At 39.2% G+C, this 19036-nt stretch overlaps 1 protein-coding gene across 1 annotated transcript in view; it reads right to left on the bottom strand.

The window, feature by feature from the left end:
- Positions 1-9251: 9251 nt before the first annotated feature.
- The window catches only part of GPATCH2L (G-patch domain containing 2 like), a 75638-nt gene continuing 65853 nt past the window's right edge, over positions 9252-19036 (bottom strand). The window contains 1 exon segment of the mRNA XM_057542131.1: positions 9252-9321. Within this exon segment, the coding sequence (XP_057398114.1) occupies positions 9267-9321 (55 nt within the window). The 3' untranslated portion in view covers positions 9252-9266.

Here is a 19036-nt window from a genome sequence, read left to right as displayed (position 1 = left end):
TGCCATATTCTAATCGTTAGAAGGAAGTCAGTCAAGAGGAGGGGGTTATCCAAAGGTGTAGACACCAGGAATATAGCCATGAACAAGTCATGTCTTAGAGGGAGGCGGTGAAGGAGAGGAAGAAGAACAAAGTCATCTCTACGGGGGAGGCAGAGAGGGAGGAGGGTAAGAGAGAGGATTCATAAATTAAAGAACATATGTTAGATTAAAAAATGTATCTACAAATCTCAGTATCTGGACCTCATTTGGATCCTGGTGTTTCTAATGTTTAAAAAAAAAAAAACCCCTTAGAGGAAAACATAGGCAGAACACTCTTATGACATAAATCACAGCAAGATCCTTTTTGATCCACCTCCTAGAGAAATGGAAATAAAAACAAAAATAAACAAATGGGACCTAATGAAACTTAAAAGCTTTTGCACAGCAAAGGAAACCATAAACAAGACCAAAAGACAACCCTCAGAATGGGAGAAAATATTTGCAAATGAAGCAACTGACAAAGGATTAATCTCAAAATTTACAAGCAGCTCATGCAGCTCAATAACAAAAAAACAAACAACCCAATCCAAAAATGGGCAGAAGACCTAAATAGAAATTTCTCCAAAGAAGACATACAGATTTCCAACCAACACATGAAAGAATGTTCAAAATCATTAATCATTAGAGAAATGCAAATCAAAACTACAATGAGGTATCACCTCACACCGGTCAGAATGGCCATCATCAAAAAGTCTACAAACAATAAATGGTGGAGAGGGTGTGGAGAAAAGGGAACACTCTTGCACTGTTGGTGAGAATGTAAATTGATACAGCCACTATGGAGAACAGTATGGAGGGTCCTTAAAAAACTACAAATAGAATTACCATATGACCCAGCAATCCCACTACTGGGCATATACCCTGAGAAAACCATAATTCAAAAAGAGTCATGGACCAAAATGTTCATTGCAGCTCTATTTACAATAGCCAGGACATGGAAGCAACCTAAGTGTCCATGAACAGATGAATGGATAAAGAAGATGTGGCACATATATACAATGGAATATTACTCAGCCATAAAAAGAAACGAAACTGAGTGATCTGTAGTGAGTTGGATGGACCTAGAGTCTGTCATACAGAATGAAGTAAGTCAGAAAGAGAAAAACAAATACCGTATGCTAACACATATATATGAAATCTAAGAAAAAAAAAAAAAAGGTCATGAAGAACCTAGGAGTAAGATGGGAATAAAGACACAGACCTACTAGAGCATGGACTTGAGGATATGGGGAGGGGGAAGGGTAAGCTGTGACAAAGTGAGAGAGTGGCATTAAAAAAAAAAAAACCCTGATAATTATGAAACAATTGGAAATTTAAATATCAACTGGATATTTGAAGACATTAATTATTAATTTTTAGGGGCTTCCCTGGTGGCGCAGTGGTTGAGAATCTGCCTGCTAATGCAGGGGACACGGGTTCGAGCCCTGGTCTGGGAGGATCCCACATGCCGCGGAGCAACTAGGCCCGTGAGCCACAACTACTGAGCCTGCGCATCTGGAGCCTGTGCTCCGCAACAACAGAGGCCGCGATAGTGAGAGGCCCGCACACCGCGATGAAGAGTGGCCCCCGCTTGCTGCAACTGGAGAAAGCCCTAGCACAGAAACGAAGACCCAACATAGCAATCAACCAATCAATAAATAAATCTTTTAAAAAAAAGAAATTATTAATTTTTGAAGTACAGTAATTGTATTTGTGGACTTTTCATCGAGTCCTTCTAGAAATTCATACTGAAATATAAAAGATAAAATGATACGTCTAAGCGGATTTCTTTAAAAAACGATGAGAGTGAGAGAAGGTAGAGCTCTGAATGAGGTAGAAGCCCCAGAGGTTGATGGTTGTGCTGGGATGATGGGCGCATGGGAATTCATTAAGCTATTCTGTCAACTTTTGTGTGTGCTCAAAATCCTGTATAATAAAAGCTTTAAAAATGAACATGAGTATATACCCTTACTAGTAATCATAGACAAGCAAAAACCACGTGATATCACTTTGTGTCTATCAGATTGCCAGAAATATTTTTAAGTGACAATACCCATTGCAAGTGAGGGTGTGATAAAACAGGTACTCTGGTGTGTTCCTGGGTGGGGATGGAGAGGAGTGGAGTATAAATTGGTTCACTCTTCGGAAATCATTTTGATAATATGTATCAAGTCTTATCCTTTGATCCAATAATTCCATTTCTAGGAATCTACCCTAAAGAAATAGCCCTCAAAATGGACAAAACTTATGCACAAAGATAGTCATTACAAGATGTATACCAAAGAGCAGTCCAGCCTTGGTCCTCAGCTATTGGGAGTGGTTTCTAGGCCCTCGGAATGCCCCGCCTGATAAGAGTGTCTTTGTTTACCTGTGGGCCTTGGCCACTGAACAGAGTCTAACACTATGATTTATGATGGGGGCTTTGGGCCAAGCGGTATCCACTCTGTGTCTGGATGGGCTGGAGACTAAAGGGGCAGTCACCCAGGGAGCCCTTGGATATGGTATATCTGTAATCTCTAGACACCAAGGCTCATGTGAGCTTCCCTGGTTGGCAGTGCTGGTGCCTGTTGTCACACATTGTTGCCAGAAAAGTAACACTGTCTGTGACTCCATGGGAAGAGGACTGCTGGAAGTTCTTCCCTTGGCTGATTTTCATCTGTCTTCTTGAGCTGTAATAAACCATGACCACGAGTATAATAGCTCCCAGTGAGTTCTGTGAGTCCTTCTAGTGAATTACAGAAACTCAAGGTGGTCTTGGGAACCCTTAAACTTACAATGGTGCCACAAGTGAGGGTGGTCATGTAAACTGTTCCCTAACTTTGCGGTTGGTGTCAGAAATTAGGGTAGTCTTGTGGATCGTGCCCCTCCTCCAACCTCACATGGGGTTATTTATAAAAGAAAAATTCCTGGGAACGACTTCAGTGTTCAATAATAGAAGACCTATGTTTCATGTATGCAATATTATGCAGGCGTTAAATATAGCACTTATCAAGAACTCATATTGATAAGGCGGGGGCGAATGTAACATGTCCAAAACTTTTGATGTACAGTATTTTTACTATACACACGTAGATTTTGAAGTACAGGTAGAATAATGTGTACATGAATTATACCAAAATGCCAATGGGTAGCTGTTCTGGGGTGGTAAGATTGTGATTTTTTTTCTACTTCTCTAAACTTTTCAAATGGTCCACAGTATGCCAATAAGTATAACTTACTTTGATAATTAGAAATGTGTGTGTGTTTAGTCTCTAAATTTTAGCCATATTAGCAATGATTCCATAGCATGAGAAAGGTAGTTCATGACTGGGAAACTCTCAAAAGCTCAAACCTGACTATGTAACTAAAAGTGTCACCAAAAGGAAAGAAAGGGAAATGGACTGTAAGAAAATCTAAGTAGCTGCAGGAGGAGCTCTGACAAGCTCAAATATAAAGGCTAGAAAGAAGAAACACGAAACCAGGGACCTACATAACTCTGAGAACAGTGACGGGCAGTGCTATAGAAGAGAAGTTCGTGATGACAGGGTGATGTGTGTCTATAATGGGGGCTGTGGCCTGGTGAACCCTTAGGATCACTTCCAGATTAACACCAACAGCAGAGGCTTCAGTCCTTGAGTGGGGCAACAGGATCTTGAATTGACACAGTGCTCAAAACACTTTCCCCAATAACCCTTCTATCTTCATGGGCTTCTGTTCTTCATAATCTTGGCAGAGCAGAATGTGAATAAAAACGTTAATAAACAAGATGGCTTTTGGCTAAAGAGTCAGAAGGCTGAAGCCAGCAATGAGTGGAGACTTGTGAAACGAGTCAAGGGCATCAAAAATGGCTTCTGCTTTTTAAAGTTAAGTTTAGGGCAAGTCAAAGAAAAAGATGCCATGGGCACTGTTTAGGAATGGTAGTGATTTTTATCAGAAAGAAGGCAGAACTTCTATGCCCCCTAATTTGCTTCCATCTTTTCTGTCAAATAAAATCTTTTACCATGAAATGGGTAACACAAATGTTTGATAAGAGAGAATTAAAGCCCTGAGTGAAGAGATTCACCTGTTTTCTAGCTACTCTAATGAATTAAAGTCGCTTACCTTGATGAATTACTCTCCTGGATGCTGATAACTCTTGCAAATGGGATTGCTAAATTATTGTCAAGGATCTTGGAAGCAACCGGGAGAATAGAAGATTCTAGAAGATGAAGGTTGGAGCTTTTATAACAAACTGCTGCCTAGATATAATGCATTACATTTCACTAAGTATTTTCACACAAATTGTTGTTTGTTCTTTAAAACAAACAAGTACAGCTGGATCAAATGAGAGAATAAATGCTAAATCATAAAGCCACATACAGATGCTTGGAATCATAAGTGGGATGGCATCCATCTTACAGATGAGGATGCCGAGGTTCAAACAGATCTGCCGAAGGTCCCACTGCTAGTTTATTTTGAAAATAAAGGGGATTATTACTGACACCCAAACAAGAGCTTCAAATTCTAACTAACCTCCAAGCACTTAAAATACAAAATGGTGAACTGAGGGATGCTGTGTGGCTTCGTTTATAAATGCACACGCGTAACATCAGATTGACATCATTTCTATCTTTGCCATGATTATTAGGCTCTTGGATATGGTATATCCGTAATTCAGCGCAAGATTTCCTGATCCCCTCCCTTCAGGCACAAGGCTGGGCTGTCCCTTAATGGATGTGGACACATGTCAGAGGCGTCGCCCAGGAAACCTGGAAAGTTGTGTTAATGGGGCCAGAAGCTGAATCAGGGAAAGCTGCGTCAGACCCTGGTAACAATCAAAACCTGCACTTTATTTTTCTTAGTTATATTGCTATAAGCAAAAGACTCCCTCATACATTTAAGGGGAACAGTGGGCTTCCCTGGGAAAGTAGTGGAGAACTCACAGAATTGGTAGGAAGGTGGAGAGGCAGGGCAAGGATGCGCAGGACTCAACTGGTTAGAACTGTCTTGTCAGGGCGCTCCCACTGGCACGCATGGATCTGGTGTTGTCTCTGGGGGATGGGAGGCTGTCCTTGTCTCACTCACTTAAGGTGGTTAGCAGTGGAACTCACTGTACCAAACTTCTATTTAGTGGTATGCCCATCCCTTGAGCTTAGGGAAGGGAAGGAGAGATTTCATCTAAATGTCATGAAGTGAGAGGAGGACAGATCCCCTAAAGGAGATCAGAGCTGTTGCTGGAAATACGGTGAATGAACTATGTTTGGACCCCTGGGGTAATCTGTTTCCAGGGTCTATGTTAACATGTGGAGGTACTTCAGCGAGGAAAGTATAAAAGAGTTATACTTTATACCTCCACCTATAAAAGAGTTGAGGTAGAATTGAATGAGAGAATGCATAGCAAAGTGATTCATAAATGGAAAGGCACCATAAAAGGCTTAATATTATTAACAGGATGGGAGGAACAAAAACTTCTCTGGTGCATTTTGAGAAGGAACAGAGCGTGTCCACCAGCCCCTTCTGGGCTCTCTTGAAGCCTGCCTGCCCACTGGGAGTCACCACCCTGTTATGTAGTAATTTGGTGGGGTGGGCTCTGTCCCTGCATTCCATTCTGTTAGAGAGTTGACATCTTGGTCTCCATCTCTCTGACAACTGGGTCTATCTCTCAGTTGGTTCCCAACTTGGGAAGGCAAATGGATCTTATCTCTACACTTCCAACCCCATCAGACCCAATCTCAGAGAAATCAGAGGAGCCAGTGAGCAAGAAACATTGAAGGGGGCTGGTGGAAGGCAAGCTGGAACAGGTCCCCAGGGTGGGACACTCATGCTCATGGTGGCTTTATCCAGCTCTCACACTGGCTTGCATGAGCATGCAGCTGCTGAAGGTTCCACAATACACAGACACATGACAAGGAATTTCACAGTGCAGTGGATGAGATATCAATATAAGAGTGGGTAACAGGGACTTCCCTGGTGGCACAGTGGTTAAGAATCTGCCTGCCAATGCAGGGGACACGGGTTTGAGCCCTGGTCTGGGAAGATCCCACATTCCGCAGAGCAACTAAGCCTGTGCACCACAACTACTGAGCCTGTGCTCTAGAGCCCGCGAGCCACAACTACCTAGCCCACGTGCCTAAAGCCTGTGCTCCGCAACAAGAGAAGCCACTGCAGTGGGAAACCCGCGCACTGCAACCAAGAGTAGCCCCCGCTCACCGCAACTACAGAAAGCCCGCACACAGCAACGAAGACTCAACGTAGCCAAAATAAATAAATTTATTAAAAGAAAAAAAAAGAGTGGTTAATAGTATGGACTCAGTCAGAACACTTGGGTTCAAATCTTGGCTCTGCTCTGTGGTCTCAGGCAAGTTAACTAACCTCTTTGTGCCTCATCTGTTTAATGGGAATAATGACAGTACCAACCTCACTAGGTTATTATGCAGATTAAATGAGACAAGTCTGGCACATAGTAAGGCTCAGTAAGTAATCATCATCATTAAGAATATAGCATATGCAACTAAGATTATCATACTAAGTGAAGTAAGTCAGAAAGAGAAAGACAAATACCATATGATGTCACTTATGTGTGGAATCTAAAGTATGACACAAACGAAACAAACAGAATCACAGACATAGAGAACAGACTGGTGGTTGCCAAGGGGGAGGGGGTTGGGGGAAGGAAGGGTTCCAAGGTCCTACTGTGGAGGACAGAGAACTATACTCAATATCCTATGATAAACCATAATGGAAATTTTTTTTAAAAGAATGTATATATATATATATGTGTGTGTGTGTATAACTGAGTCACTTTGCTGTACAGCAGTAATTACCACAACATTGTGAATCAACTATACTTCAATTAAAAAATTAAATTTAAAAATACAGCATAGGTGCTAGTTTAATTAGCAGGATTAGCAACTACCACACCCAATGAGATTGCCTCAGAGATACTAATTAAAGAGAGGTTTTTAAAGGTTATTCAAGGACCCTGTCCTGGACCCCATCCTCTCATTTTTGCCAGTGTTGGAGACCAAGACAGAAAAGGTATGCTTATCATATTTCAGATTAACCGAAGCTGCGAATGAAGGTGAATGCTTGCAATGGCAGAATCTGATTTTAAAGATCTTAAAAAGGTGGAGCAACAAACCAATCTAACAAGATAAAATGTAATAGTAATAGTGGTATTGTTCTTCATGTAGGTCCAAGTAAAGTCAAGTCATACAGGTATAAGATAGAAAAATGGCTTTGTAGCATGCATTAAAAATGCAGAGATTTTAGTTTAGATCTATCTTAACACAAGTCCAAAGGATGTCTTCCAAAGCCAGCTAAGTGACCACAAGTACAGAAAATGGAAGGGGATGCTTCCCACTTACCTCTGGGCTGATGGTGGGGGATTAGGCAGGAGCAGGAAGGCTACGCAAGGAGTATGAAAGGAGAAAGACAACTGGCATGCTTCCAAGCCAGAGTCTTTGATGAATAACCAAATATAGGGGTTAGATCTAAAGGAACTTACCAGGATTATTGGTGGGAAAGAATCAGAAGAGGTTGGGAACCAAGTGGGAACTGGATCTAAGTGAAAGCAGAGGGGCATTTGGAGAGGAAACTATGAGTGATGTCCACAAGCACCATAAAACAGATTTTGGTTAGTGTGAGAAAATACTTTCCAAGAGCTGAGTTTTCTGACGATGGATGGGCAACACTGGGAGGTGGTAGTGTTCAGGCAACCATTGGGTTTATCAGGAAATTTATAGCAAATTCATAAATCAGATGGGGAATAGGGTTGGAACGTAGATTTAAGAAGTCCCTGTCAATTCTGAATTTCTGTGATTCTATCATGAAACAGTGAATACACAGCCTTGTTTTGACTGCAAGCACAACATCTATCATATTAGGGAACATCAATCCATTACGTAACCCAGAAATTAAAGTTCAGTAAAGTCACTCCTTAGCTGCCATGTTTGATAGTTAGCCAAGCTCCTGACACAAGAGTTCAAAGAAATTGAAGTCATGTTTTTTCTTGATGCCCACAGAGAGTTTGCAATCACCTGGCTGCGAGCTGCAGCCCTCTGGATGGAAAGCATGTCTGAGTCAGTGCCTGTGTCAGGAGACAGATGGGAGCTGGCCACATTACCCGTGGTCCCACATCCATTCCACCAAATGGAGAGACATGACAAGCCTTTTATTTTCAGGACAGAGAGCCATTGATTATTCCCTGTTAATGCTTCCCTGTCGATGGCGGGCAGGGACTAGAGGGAAATGGAAGGATGTGATATCCGGGCCCCCCAAAGGGAAAATCAATGTGATATGGTTTGTATTTCATCCTAGGATAACCTCTTTCTCTGAGTCCCAACCCACAGGCCACTGTTTTCTCTCCACCAACTCCTCCAGACACTGTCATGTCCTTTCACACTCACCAAAGGACAGGGAGGTGGGGGAGAGGAGATAAGGAACGGGCACCAGGAATTATTAAACTCTGCTTTCACTTTCTTTTAGGAATTTACAGTCACTAAACAGGCTACAGGATACACGGAAACTTCCTCAGCAGGTTCAGATCAGAGCGGAAGAGCCAACTAAGTCAGCCGAAGAAACCCTTGTCTGATTTGTTACAGATGCATCCAGCAGTCAGCTAATCTCATAGGATGACCTTGGAAAACCGACAGCCTAGAAACTGCATGCCCCCTGGCACAATGCTGAAACTTACAAGTTCAGAGAAAGAGGCAGAGACTTGTAATGTGGGGAGGTGAGAGAGAAGAAGCAACCTTTCTTTGTGTACACACACACACACAAATCAACACCAAAAGTGTTTATGTTCCTCCCTCCCCAAAAGGAACTCAACATTTGAAACAAAATGCTTGAGAATCTTGGATCTAACAGAGGGGAATTTTTGTTCCTGTGGGGTCCAGGGGGAAGAGAAAGCAATACTACTTTATTATCTTTTTAATTGGGAATGCAAATCAGTAATATCCTGATACCTAGCACTTGTACTCACCTTCTGGTTCCAGACAGGGCTTTTTATTAGCATTTAACCTCCTCAGTGTTGCAGCCACATAGACCTATAAGGCAGTGTTGGTTCTGGAAAGCTCTAGGATTATCTACTGCTATTTTTCCCTTTCATGTAGGAATTGCCCCAGGAGATGTGAATAGACATTTTTACTCCACTTACTTTATTTCCCAGGGCCAGGAATCTTGGACCAAGCCCTCTGGCTGGGGGAGGCTGGACCAGGTGACCGCCAATGAGCTTTCCAACTCTCAGGCTCTGTGTAGGGTCCCTGCGGTGATGACCGGAGTGGCCAGGACTAGGAGGCTGTTTTCTGCTTGTAGGTAGAATCGAGCAACTCATGTTTTACATACCTACACAATGTGGATACCAATTCCACTAGTTACAAGCAGTACTTTTCCCAACACATTTCTACATGTAGAGGATTATATCTGTGTTACAAAGATGAGCTACTTTTAAGTCTCTTAGAATAAAAGCATGTTTCCTAGCAGGAACATGATTCATTTTATGTTACTCAATTCACAAATGACTTGCAAGTGATCCACACCAGAGGGGCTGTGGATCATGAACATCCTAGAATGGTCTTGAGGCAGTGTCTCCTCACATCCCTGGATTCAGCTCCCCACAGGGGTTCAACTTCACGCCTTGGGTTCTACCCCCATTGGCTGGTCACTGTCACTTCTGCCTGAGTCCTTCTCCCCTGGGCTCTGGGGCTCCATCAGTCTCACTTCCCTGTTGCCTGGGCTCTTTCCTCTACTCCACACTGACCGGATAGGTGCTCAGGCCCTTTGAAGCTGGAGGGGGACGGTGGTAAAGACATCTGTGGGCAGCTGCTTAGTCCCACACCAGGGATATCCTACAGGGACAGCTACTATCCTAATCAGAAGAGATGCTGGCCAGAAGACTGGGGACTGAGTCCCAGCATGGCCTTCGCTGTGGAAGATCTTTTTAAAACAACATGGAGAATTATATATGGCCCCATGACCTATTCTGAAAGGAAATGCCAGGGTCTGTCAAGAATCCCCAAATGGCAGGGTGGGAGGACCCCTCAAGGCAGTCTAGGAGGGAGGGCCTCTGTGTAGTAGTTCCTGCCCAGGTCCTGAGCTTCAGGGGAAAGTGGGGTCTACACATGCCCTGCCCTGGCTCTCAGACATGACCCTACACTCAAAACCACCCCTGCTCACAAACATTTTTTTTTTGTTTTATTTTGTGTTGTTTTTATTGACTACAGCATACTTCCAGAAAAATGCACAATTGTAAATGTACGGCTCAATGAATCTTCACAAAGAGATCACACCCTCTAAACAAAGGCAAGAACACTGCTGAAACTTCCAGAGGCCTTCTGTCTCCTTCACTTATACTCACACCTACAGCAAAGATTTCTAACAGCAAAGTTCAGTTTTGCTTGTTCTTAACCTTATGTAAATGGCATCATACAATATGTTCTCATGTACCTGGCTGCTTTGTTCAACATTATGTTTTCGACCTTCATTCATATTGCTGCATGTAGTTTGTTAATCCTTGTTTCTATGTAGTATTCCACCGTATGACTGTATCACAATATATGAATTCATTCTGTTGATGGACTTTTGTGTCATTTTCAGTTTTGGCTATGCTGTATAGGGCTGCTATGTGCATGTGTTTTGGTGCACATGTGTACACATTTCTATTTTGTATATACCTAAGAATGGTATTTCTGGGTGGCCAGGTTTGCATATGTTTAGCTTTAGTGGATATTGTCAAATAACTATCCAAGGTGGCTGCATATACACCCTTACCAGCAGTTTAGGGGAGTGTCTGTTGCCCCACATCCTTACCAGTACTCAGTGTTGTCAGTCTCTTTAACTTTAGCCATTCTGTTGCGTGTGTATGGCTTTGTGGTTTTAATTTACATTTCATGAATGATTAATGATGTTTAACCCTCTGTCATACACTTATTGGCCATTTGGATATCTTCTTTTGTGATGTTTTGTACGAGTCATTTGCCTGGTATTGGATTATCTGTTTTAATTGATTTGTAGCAATTTCTAAAATAGATTCTGGATGCAAGTCTTGTCAGATATTTGTATTGCAAGTATAATCTCCTACCCCATGGCTGACTTTCTTTTACTCTTAATGAGGTCTTTTGAATAGAAAATTTTAATTTTAATATAAACTAATGCATCAGTCTTTATTTTTCTGGGTAGTACTTTTTATTTTGCATAAGAAATATTTACCTACTTCAAGGTAATGAAGGTGTTTTCCTGTTTGTTTGTTTGTTTGTTTCTGGAAGCTTTATTATTTTACCCTTTCACCTTTATAATGCAATCTTTATGGAACTGGTTTTGTTTAAGTGGTTAAGATAGGGGTCAAGATTTATATCGCAAGTGAATATCCAACTGAGTGAGCACCTCTTATGAAAAGTTCATCCATTCCTCACCGCACTACATAGTCACCTTTGTCCTTAGCAAGTGATGTATGTGTGTCGGTCGCTTCTGGTCTCTATTCTATGCCATTGGTCTACTTGTCTATATGTACACCAATACCACATAGCACTATAGCCTTATAAGGAGTCTTGATACCTGGCAGCATAAGTCTTCCAGCTTTGTTCCTTCAAGACTATCTTCTCTATTCTTGGTCATTAACATTTTCATATAAATATTAGAATTAGCTTGTTAATTCCTCCCCCAGCCAAAATGCTGTGATTTTGACTGGATTACATTCTTTCTATAGACTAATTTGGAAAGAATTGATATTTGAGCCTTTAATTCATGTACACAGCAACTCTCTCCATTAAGGTCTTCTTAATTTTCTCTCAATGTTTTCTCTGTAAAGGTCTTGCATATCTTTCATTAGATATATTCCCAGACATTTTATATCTTTGATGCTATTGTAAATAGTATTTTAAATTTTCATTTTCTGTTTTTTGCAGATATGTAGAAATATATATTTCTTGAATCCAGAGACCTTGCTATATTTATTTTTAATAATTCTACCTATAGATTCCTTAGAATTTTCTACATAAACAATAATTTTATCTGTGAATAAGGACAGTTTTATTTCTTCCTTTCCAGTCTTTATAACTTTTTTTCTTGTTGCAATGGTTAGGATCGCTAGTACAATATTGAATAGAAGTAGTATTAGGAGGTATTCCTAATCTCAGGGGGAAAGCTTTCAATATTTCACTATTAACTGTGATACTTTCTGTAAGATTTTTATAGATGATCTTTACCAGCTTAAGGAATTTTCCTTCTATTCTTAGTGTGTTAAGAGTATTTATTATGAAAAGTATTTGATTTTATTAAATGCTTTTTCTACATCATTCTATTGAGATGATCTTATTCTTTTTCTACATTTTTATGCTAATTTGGTTAAATACACTAATGTTTAAATTGAGATAAAATTCATATACCATAATATTCATCCTTTTAAAGTGTACAATTCAGTGGTTTTTAGGATATTTATAAAGCTGTGCAAGCATCACTAGTATCTAATTCCAGAACATTTTTATCACCCTCAGAAAGAAACTCCCTACCCATTAGCAGTCACTCCTCATTACCTTCTCCCCTAGACTATGGTAGCCACTAATCTACTTTCTGTTTCTATAGATTTGTCTTTTCTGAACATTTCATATAAGTGGAATCATAATATGTGGCCTTTTGTGTCTGACTTCGTTCAATCAGCATAGTGTTCTCAAGGTTCATCCATGTTGCAGCATGAATCACTATTTCATTCCTTTTCATGGCTGAATAATATTCCATTGTATAGACAGACCACATTTTTGTTTATCCATTCATTAGTCAATGGACATCTGGGTTATTTCCACTTTTTGGCTATTATGAATAATGCTGCTATGAACATATGGACATAGGTTTTCAATTGTTGGGTATACACCTAGGAATAAAATTCCTGGGTCACATGGTAACCTGCGATTAACTTTTTGAGGAACTGTCAAACTCTTTTCCAAAGTGGCTACACCATTTTATATTCCCACCAGCAATTTATGAGAGCTCCAATTTCTCCAGGTCCTTGTCAACACTTGTTATTGTCTGTATTTTTTTTTATTACTGTCTTCTTCATGTGTGTGAAGTAGTATTGATACTGAGCAGGGTTCTTGGTCTTCCCCAATCAATAGAAATTGACTTGAGGCCAGACAAGAAATTCAGGCAAGGCTTTATTGGAGCCCCTGCATCATCTGCAAGAGGGAGCGAGAACAAGTAACAGGTTCCCTCACTCACTCCTTGCCGGGGGCAAGGGGAGCTCATTCCATATATGGGGTGAAGGTAGGGGTGTGTCCAGGGGTCGGGCCAGAGGGGTGGCTTAGGTGGTTTGCCCACCCCTTTGTGGTGTTGAGTGCAGGGGGGCATGCGCAGTACCCTGCTTTTGCCACCAATACCCAGTTTTTGCTCCCAGCTCTTCAGAAATGGCAGTTGGGTTTTTTGTCTTTTTGTATATTTTGGATCCTGAATTTGCCCCAATTGCACAGGCACACAGTTATTTTTAGTCCCATACAGTTTCTCTGTATTTTGTTGCTTGAGGAGAGGTGTGTCCAGGTGCAAGCACTGCAGCACTGCAGCAATGCAGCAAAGTGTCCAAGTCCCAGTCTGTCTCAGTATATCATTGTGGTTTTGATTTACATTTCCCTAGTAACTAATGATGTTGAGCATTTTTTCATGTGCTTATTGGCCATTTGTATATCTTCTTTAGAGAAATGTTTATTCAAGTCCTTGCCCATATTTTTTTTTTAAGTTGGGTTGTATGTCTTTTTGTTTAATTGTAAGAATGATTTAAATATTCTGAATTCTAGACCCTTATCAGATATATGAGTGGCAAATATTTTCTCCTACTCTGTGGGTTATCTCTTCATTTACTTGATAGTGTCTTTTGGAGCATAAAAGTTTAAACTTTTGGTCCAATTTATCTATTTTTCCTTTGGTTGCTTGCACTTTTGGTGTCATATCTATGGAACCATTGTCTAATCAACGTCATGAAGATTTACCCTTGTAGTTTCTTCTAAGAGTTCTATATTTTACCTCTTACTTTTAGATTTTTGATCCATTTTAAGTTAATTTTTGCACATGATGTATGAAGAGATCCAACGTTTTTTTTACATGTGGATATCCAGTTGTCCCAGCACCATTTGTTGAACACATTCTTTGATTTTGTAATGTTAAGCCAAACTTGTATTCCTAAAATAAATCATATATTTTGTTTAGTATATTTGTAAATATATTCATGAGAAATACTGGTCTATAATTTTCCTTCTTGTAGCATACTAGTCACCCTTTGGTATTAAAATTATGGTGGCCTCAAAATGAGTTGGAAATTGTCTCTTCTTTTTCTATATTGGAAGTTTGTGTAAGATTAATGTCATTTCTTTAAATGTTTAGAAGAAATTGCTAGTGAAGTAATCTGGACCTGGAAATTTCTTTGTGCAAAGGTTTTAGTTACAGATTCAATTTCTTAAACAGACACAAAATATTTAGATTTTCTTTTTCCTCTTCAGTTGGTAATTGTTTTCCTAGAAATTTAATTTCATGTGGATTTTCAGATTTATTGGCATAAAATTATTTGTAGTATCTACTTATGACATTGATAATTTGTATCTTCTTTTTTCAAAAAAATTTTATTTATTTATTTATTTATAGCTGCGTTGGGTCTTCGTTGCTATGTGTGGGTTTTCTCTAGTTGCGGTGAGTGGGGGCTACTCTTCATTGCGGTGCGTGGGCTTCTCATTGTGGTGGCTTCTCTTGTTGTGGAGCATGGGCTCTAGGCACATGGGCTCAGTAGTTGTGGCTCGGGTGCTTAGTTGCTCCGCGGCATGTGGGATCTTCCCCGACCAGGGATCGAACCCGTGTCCCCTGCATTGGCAGGCAGATTCTTAACCACTGCACCACCAGGGAAGTCCTCTTTCCTAGTGCATTTAGAGTTTCATTTTTTATGTTTATATCTTTGAATTGTCTGCAATTTGTCCTGATATAAGGAGTGAAGTATGGGTTCAGTTTATTTTTTTTTTCCAGAACACTATTCAGTGGTACCCACTTCCTGAATCTTTTCCCCACTGATTGAAAAGTCACCTTTATCATGTACTCAATTCCCATATGTATTTACGTCTATTTCTGAACCGTTTCGTTATGCTGATCTGTCTGACTATTCACAAATTACTACCACACTGTTTTAATTGCTGTAAATTTACAAATTTTAAAATATCTGTAGAGTTAATCTCCCTCTATCACCATCCTTTTCTTTCCTGGATACTCTTATTTATTTTTCCATATGAACTTCAGAATCAGCTTGTGTAAATCTTTTTTTTTTTTTTTTAATCCTATTGGTATTGTTACTGGATATCACATTAAATTTATAGATTAAGGAGAGGTGACATCTTTATGATACTGAGTGTTCCTACAGAAGAACATAATATGTCTTTCCATTTGTTCAGGTCTTGCTTTATGTCCCTCATTAGCATTTTTAAGTTTTCTACAAATAATGTTTCTTAAGTTTATTCCTAAGTATTTTATATCTTATATTTTCTATTATAAAATGGCCTTTTCTTTCCTTAGAGCATGTAATTGGACACTGCATACAAAGGTTATTTCCTAAAAATTAATTTTGTACAAATTTAATTTATTAAATTCTTATATTGTTTGTACGTTTTTGGTTAGTCCTCCTTAGTTTCTAAGTAAACAATCCAGTCATATCATCTACAAATTATAAGTCTAACCTCTCTTCCTTTCTAATTTCTATACCTTTAATTTCTTTCTCTTGTCTAATTGTTTTGTCCAAGTCCTACAGAACAATTTTAAATGATGGTGATGATTAGTGGACATCTTTGTCTTGTTTCTGACTTTAAGGAAATTGCTTCTCTAATTCTCAATTAAGCATGATGCTGGCTTTGGATTGAGATAAACATATTTTATCATATTAAGGAAACACCCAGTTAGTATTAATATTAAATGATCCTGTGTTCCTGAAATAAGCATCACTTAGTCATGGTGAACTACTCTTAGCCAGAGCCCGCCTGACTGGGTTCAAATCCTAGCACCATTACTTATTAGTTGAGTTCAGGCAGGAGACTTTATCTCTTTTTGACTCAGTTTTCTTGTCTGTAAAATAGGGGTGATAAGAATATCCACCTGACTATGTTGTTGTAAAAATCAAACAACTGTGGAAAGTTGAGCATCTTTTCATATGTTTAAGGGGCATTTGCATTTTTTTCTGTGAACTGTTTGTATCATTTCTCTATTTTCTATAAGACTGACTCTATTTTTAGAAGCTCTTTATAAACTAGAGATATTAGCCCTTAATCTGTGATATAAATTGAAAATGTTTTCCCAGTTATCACTTCTATTTTACTTTACTTTGTTATGTTTAAGATGCAAAAGGAATGTTTTTTGTTTGTTTTTTGTTTTTTTAGCATAGCCAAATATATCTCTGCTGTATCTGGATTTTTAAGTCATACTTAGTCTGGAGGATTACATTATTGGCCCCAATTCTTCACCCTTCTCTGTATCCCCATGCTTTACCATGTGAATTACAATCCCTTCCACCAAATGGGTGGATATTTTCCTACTGATCCAAGGAGACTGAAAGACATGTGGCGTTATTATGCAATAATTAACCAATACTGTTAGGAAAGTTTCCTCACTCCCATGTTACACAGCAGGGGTTGACAACCTTTAAAAAACTATTTAAAATATTTTAGCAGTTATAACCAGATATGATCATGTCTTTTTCCTCCTTCTCCTTGTTTATTAAACCCTTCAAAAGTGAAAAAAACATTCTTACTTAGCTCTCAGTAGCCCAAAAATAGACTCACAGATTCAGACCAGCCAGCCTACTGAGGAATTCATCTTATTTTTTCTAGTAATTGTATGGTTTAATATTGTACAATTAAATCTCTGATCAATTTGAAAATTATCCTGGCCCATAGCGTGAGGAACAGATCAATTTTCGTTTTCCATATGGCTATCCAGTTATCCCAATACCATTCACTTTTATAGTCCATCTTTTCCCCCCACTGACTTAAGGCACCACCTTTTATTTTATTTTATTTTTTACTGAAGTATAGTTGATTTACAATATTATATTTCAGGTGTACAGCACAGTGATTCAATATTTTTATAGATTATATTCCATTTAAAGTTATTACAAAATAAGGGCTGTACTTCCCTGTGCTGTACAATATATCCTTGTTGCTTATCTATTTTATACATAGTAATTTGTATCTCTTAATCCCCTACCCCTATTGTGCCCCTTCCCACTTCCCTCTCCCCACTGGTATCCACTAGTTTGTTTTCTGTATCTGAGTCTGTTTATTTTGTTATATACATTCATTAATTTTTTTAGATGCCACGTCTTAAGTGATAACATACAGTATTTGTCTCTAACTTATTTCACTAAGCATAATACTCTCTAGGTCCATCCACATTTTTGCAAATGGCATAATTTCATTCCTTTTCATGGCTGAGTAATACTCCATTGTGTACATATAGAGAGCTATAGATACAGATTTATGCCACATTTTCTTCATCCATTCGTCTATTGACGGATACTTGTGTTGCTTCCACATCTTGGCTATTGCAAATAATGCTGCTATGAACTTTGGGGTGCATGTATCTTTTTGAATCAGTGTTTTCAGTTTTTTTGGATATATACCTAGAAGTGGAATTGCTGTGTCATATGCTAGTTCTATTTTTAATTTTTTGAGAAGCCTCCATACTGTTTTCCACAGTGGCTGCACCAATTTACATTCCCACCAACAGTGTACGAGAGTTCCCTTTTCTTCACATCCTCACCAACATTTGTTGTTATTTTTGATGATAGCCATTCTGACAGGTGTGTGGTGATATCTCACTGTGATTTTAATTTGCATTTCTCTGATGATTAACGATGTTGAGCATCTTTTCATGTTGGCCAGCTATATGTCTTCTTTGGAAAATGTCTTTGGCCCTTCTTTTTTTTTAGTTGCAGTATGGGGGATCTTTTTTTTTTTTTGGTTGTGACATGTGGGGTCTTTAGTTGCAGCATGCGAACTCTTAGTTGCGGCATGTGGGATCTAGTTCCCTGACCAGGGATCGAACCCTGCATTGGGAGTGTGGAGTCGTAGGAACTGGACCACCAGGGAAGTCTCCAGCCCATTTTTTAAATTGGGTTCTGTGTTTTTTGATGGTGAGTTGTGTGAGCTGTTTTACATATTTTGGATATTAACTCTTTATCGGTCATCTCATTTGCAAATATTTTCTCCCACTCAGTAGGCTGTCTTTTCATTTTGCTGATGGGTTTCCTTTGCTGTGCAAAAGCTTCTAAATTTAATTATGTCCCACTCGTTTATTTTTGCTTTTATTTATTTTGCCTTAGGGGACACATCCAAAAAAATATTGGTACGATTTATGTCAAAGAGTGTTCTGCTCATTTCCTCTTCTAGGAGTTTTATGGTTTCAGGTCTTACATTTCAGTCTTTAATCTACCTTGAGTTTATTTCTGTATGGTGTGAGGAAATGTTCTAATCTTATTGTTTTACATGTAGCTGTCTAGTTTTCCCAGCACCACTTATTGAAGAGACTGTCTTTTCTCCATTGTATATCCCTGCCTCCTTTGTGGTAAACGACCTTAGGTATGTGGGTTTATTTTTGGGTTGTCTATTCTGTTCCACTGATTCATGTATCTGTTTTTGAACTCACCACCTTTATTGTACCTTGAATTTTCATATGCAACTGGGTCTATTTCTGAATTTTCTATTGTGTTCCACTGGTCTATTCATGTGCCTATACCTCATTTTCAGTTTTTGAGACTTTATGTTTTAATACCCTCCCCTCCCAAGTGCTCTTTTTTAAGGGTTTTCTTGGGTTAGTCTTGCACACTTGTTCTTCCAAATGAACTTTATAATTAACATACCTAGCTCCAGAAAGAGCTAGACATCTCCAGCATTTTCAGTGGATCACACAAAATCTTTCTACAAAGAACATACAGTCTCAGCTTTTAAACTATTGACTAGATTTGTCTAATGTTACAGGATTAACCAAGCTTTCTATTTCTCCCAATTGAGTTTTGGTAAATCATATCTTTCTAGATATCTGTCCATTTTGTCTA

This window comes from Balaenoptera acutorostrata, chromosome 3 (genome assembly GCF_949987535.1).
Source record: "Balaenoptera acutorostrata chromosome 3, mBalAcu1.1, whole genome shotgun sequence".
Lineage (NCBI taxonomy): Eukaryota > Metazoa > Chordata > Mammalia > Artiodactyla > Balaenopteridae > Balaenoptera > Balaenoptera acutorostrata.
The sequence above is the reverse complement of the archived record's forward strand: the minus strand, read 5'-3'. Positions and strand labels throughout refer to the sequence as shown.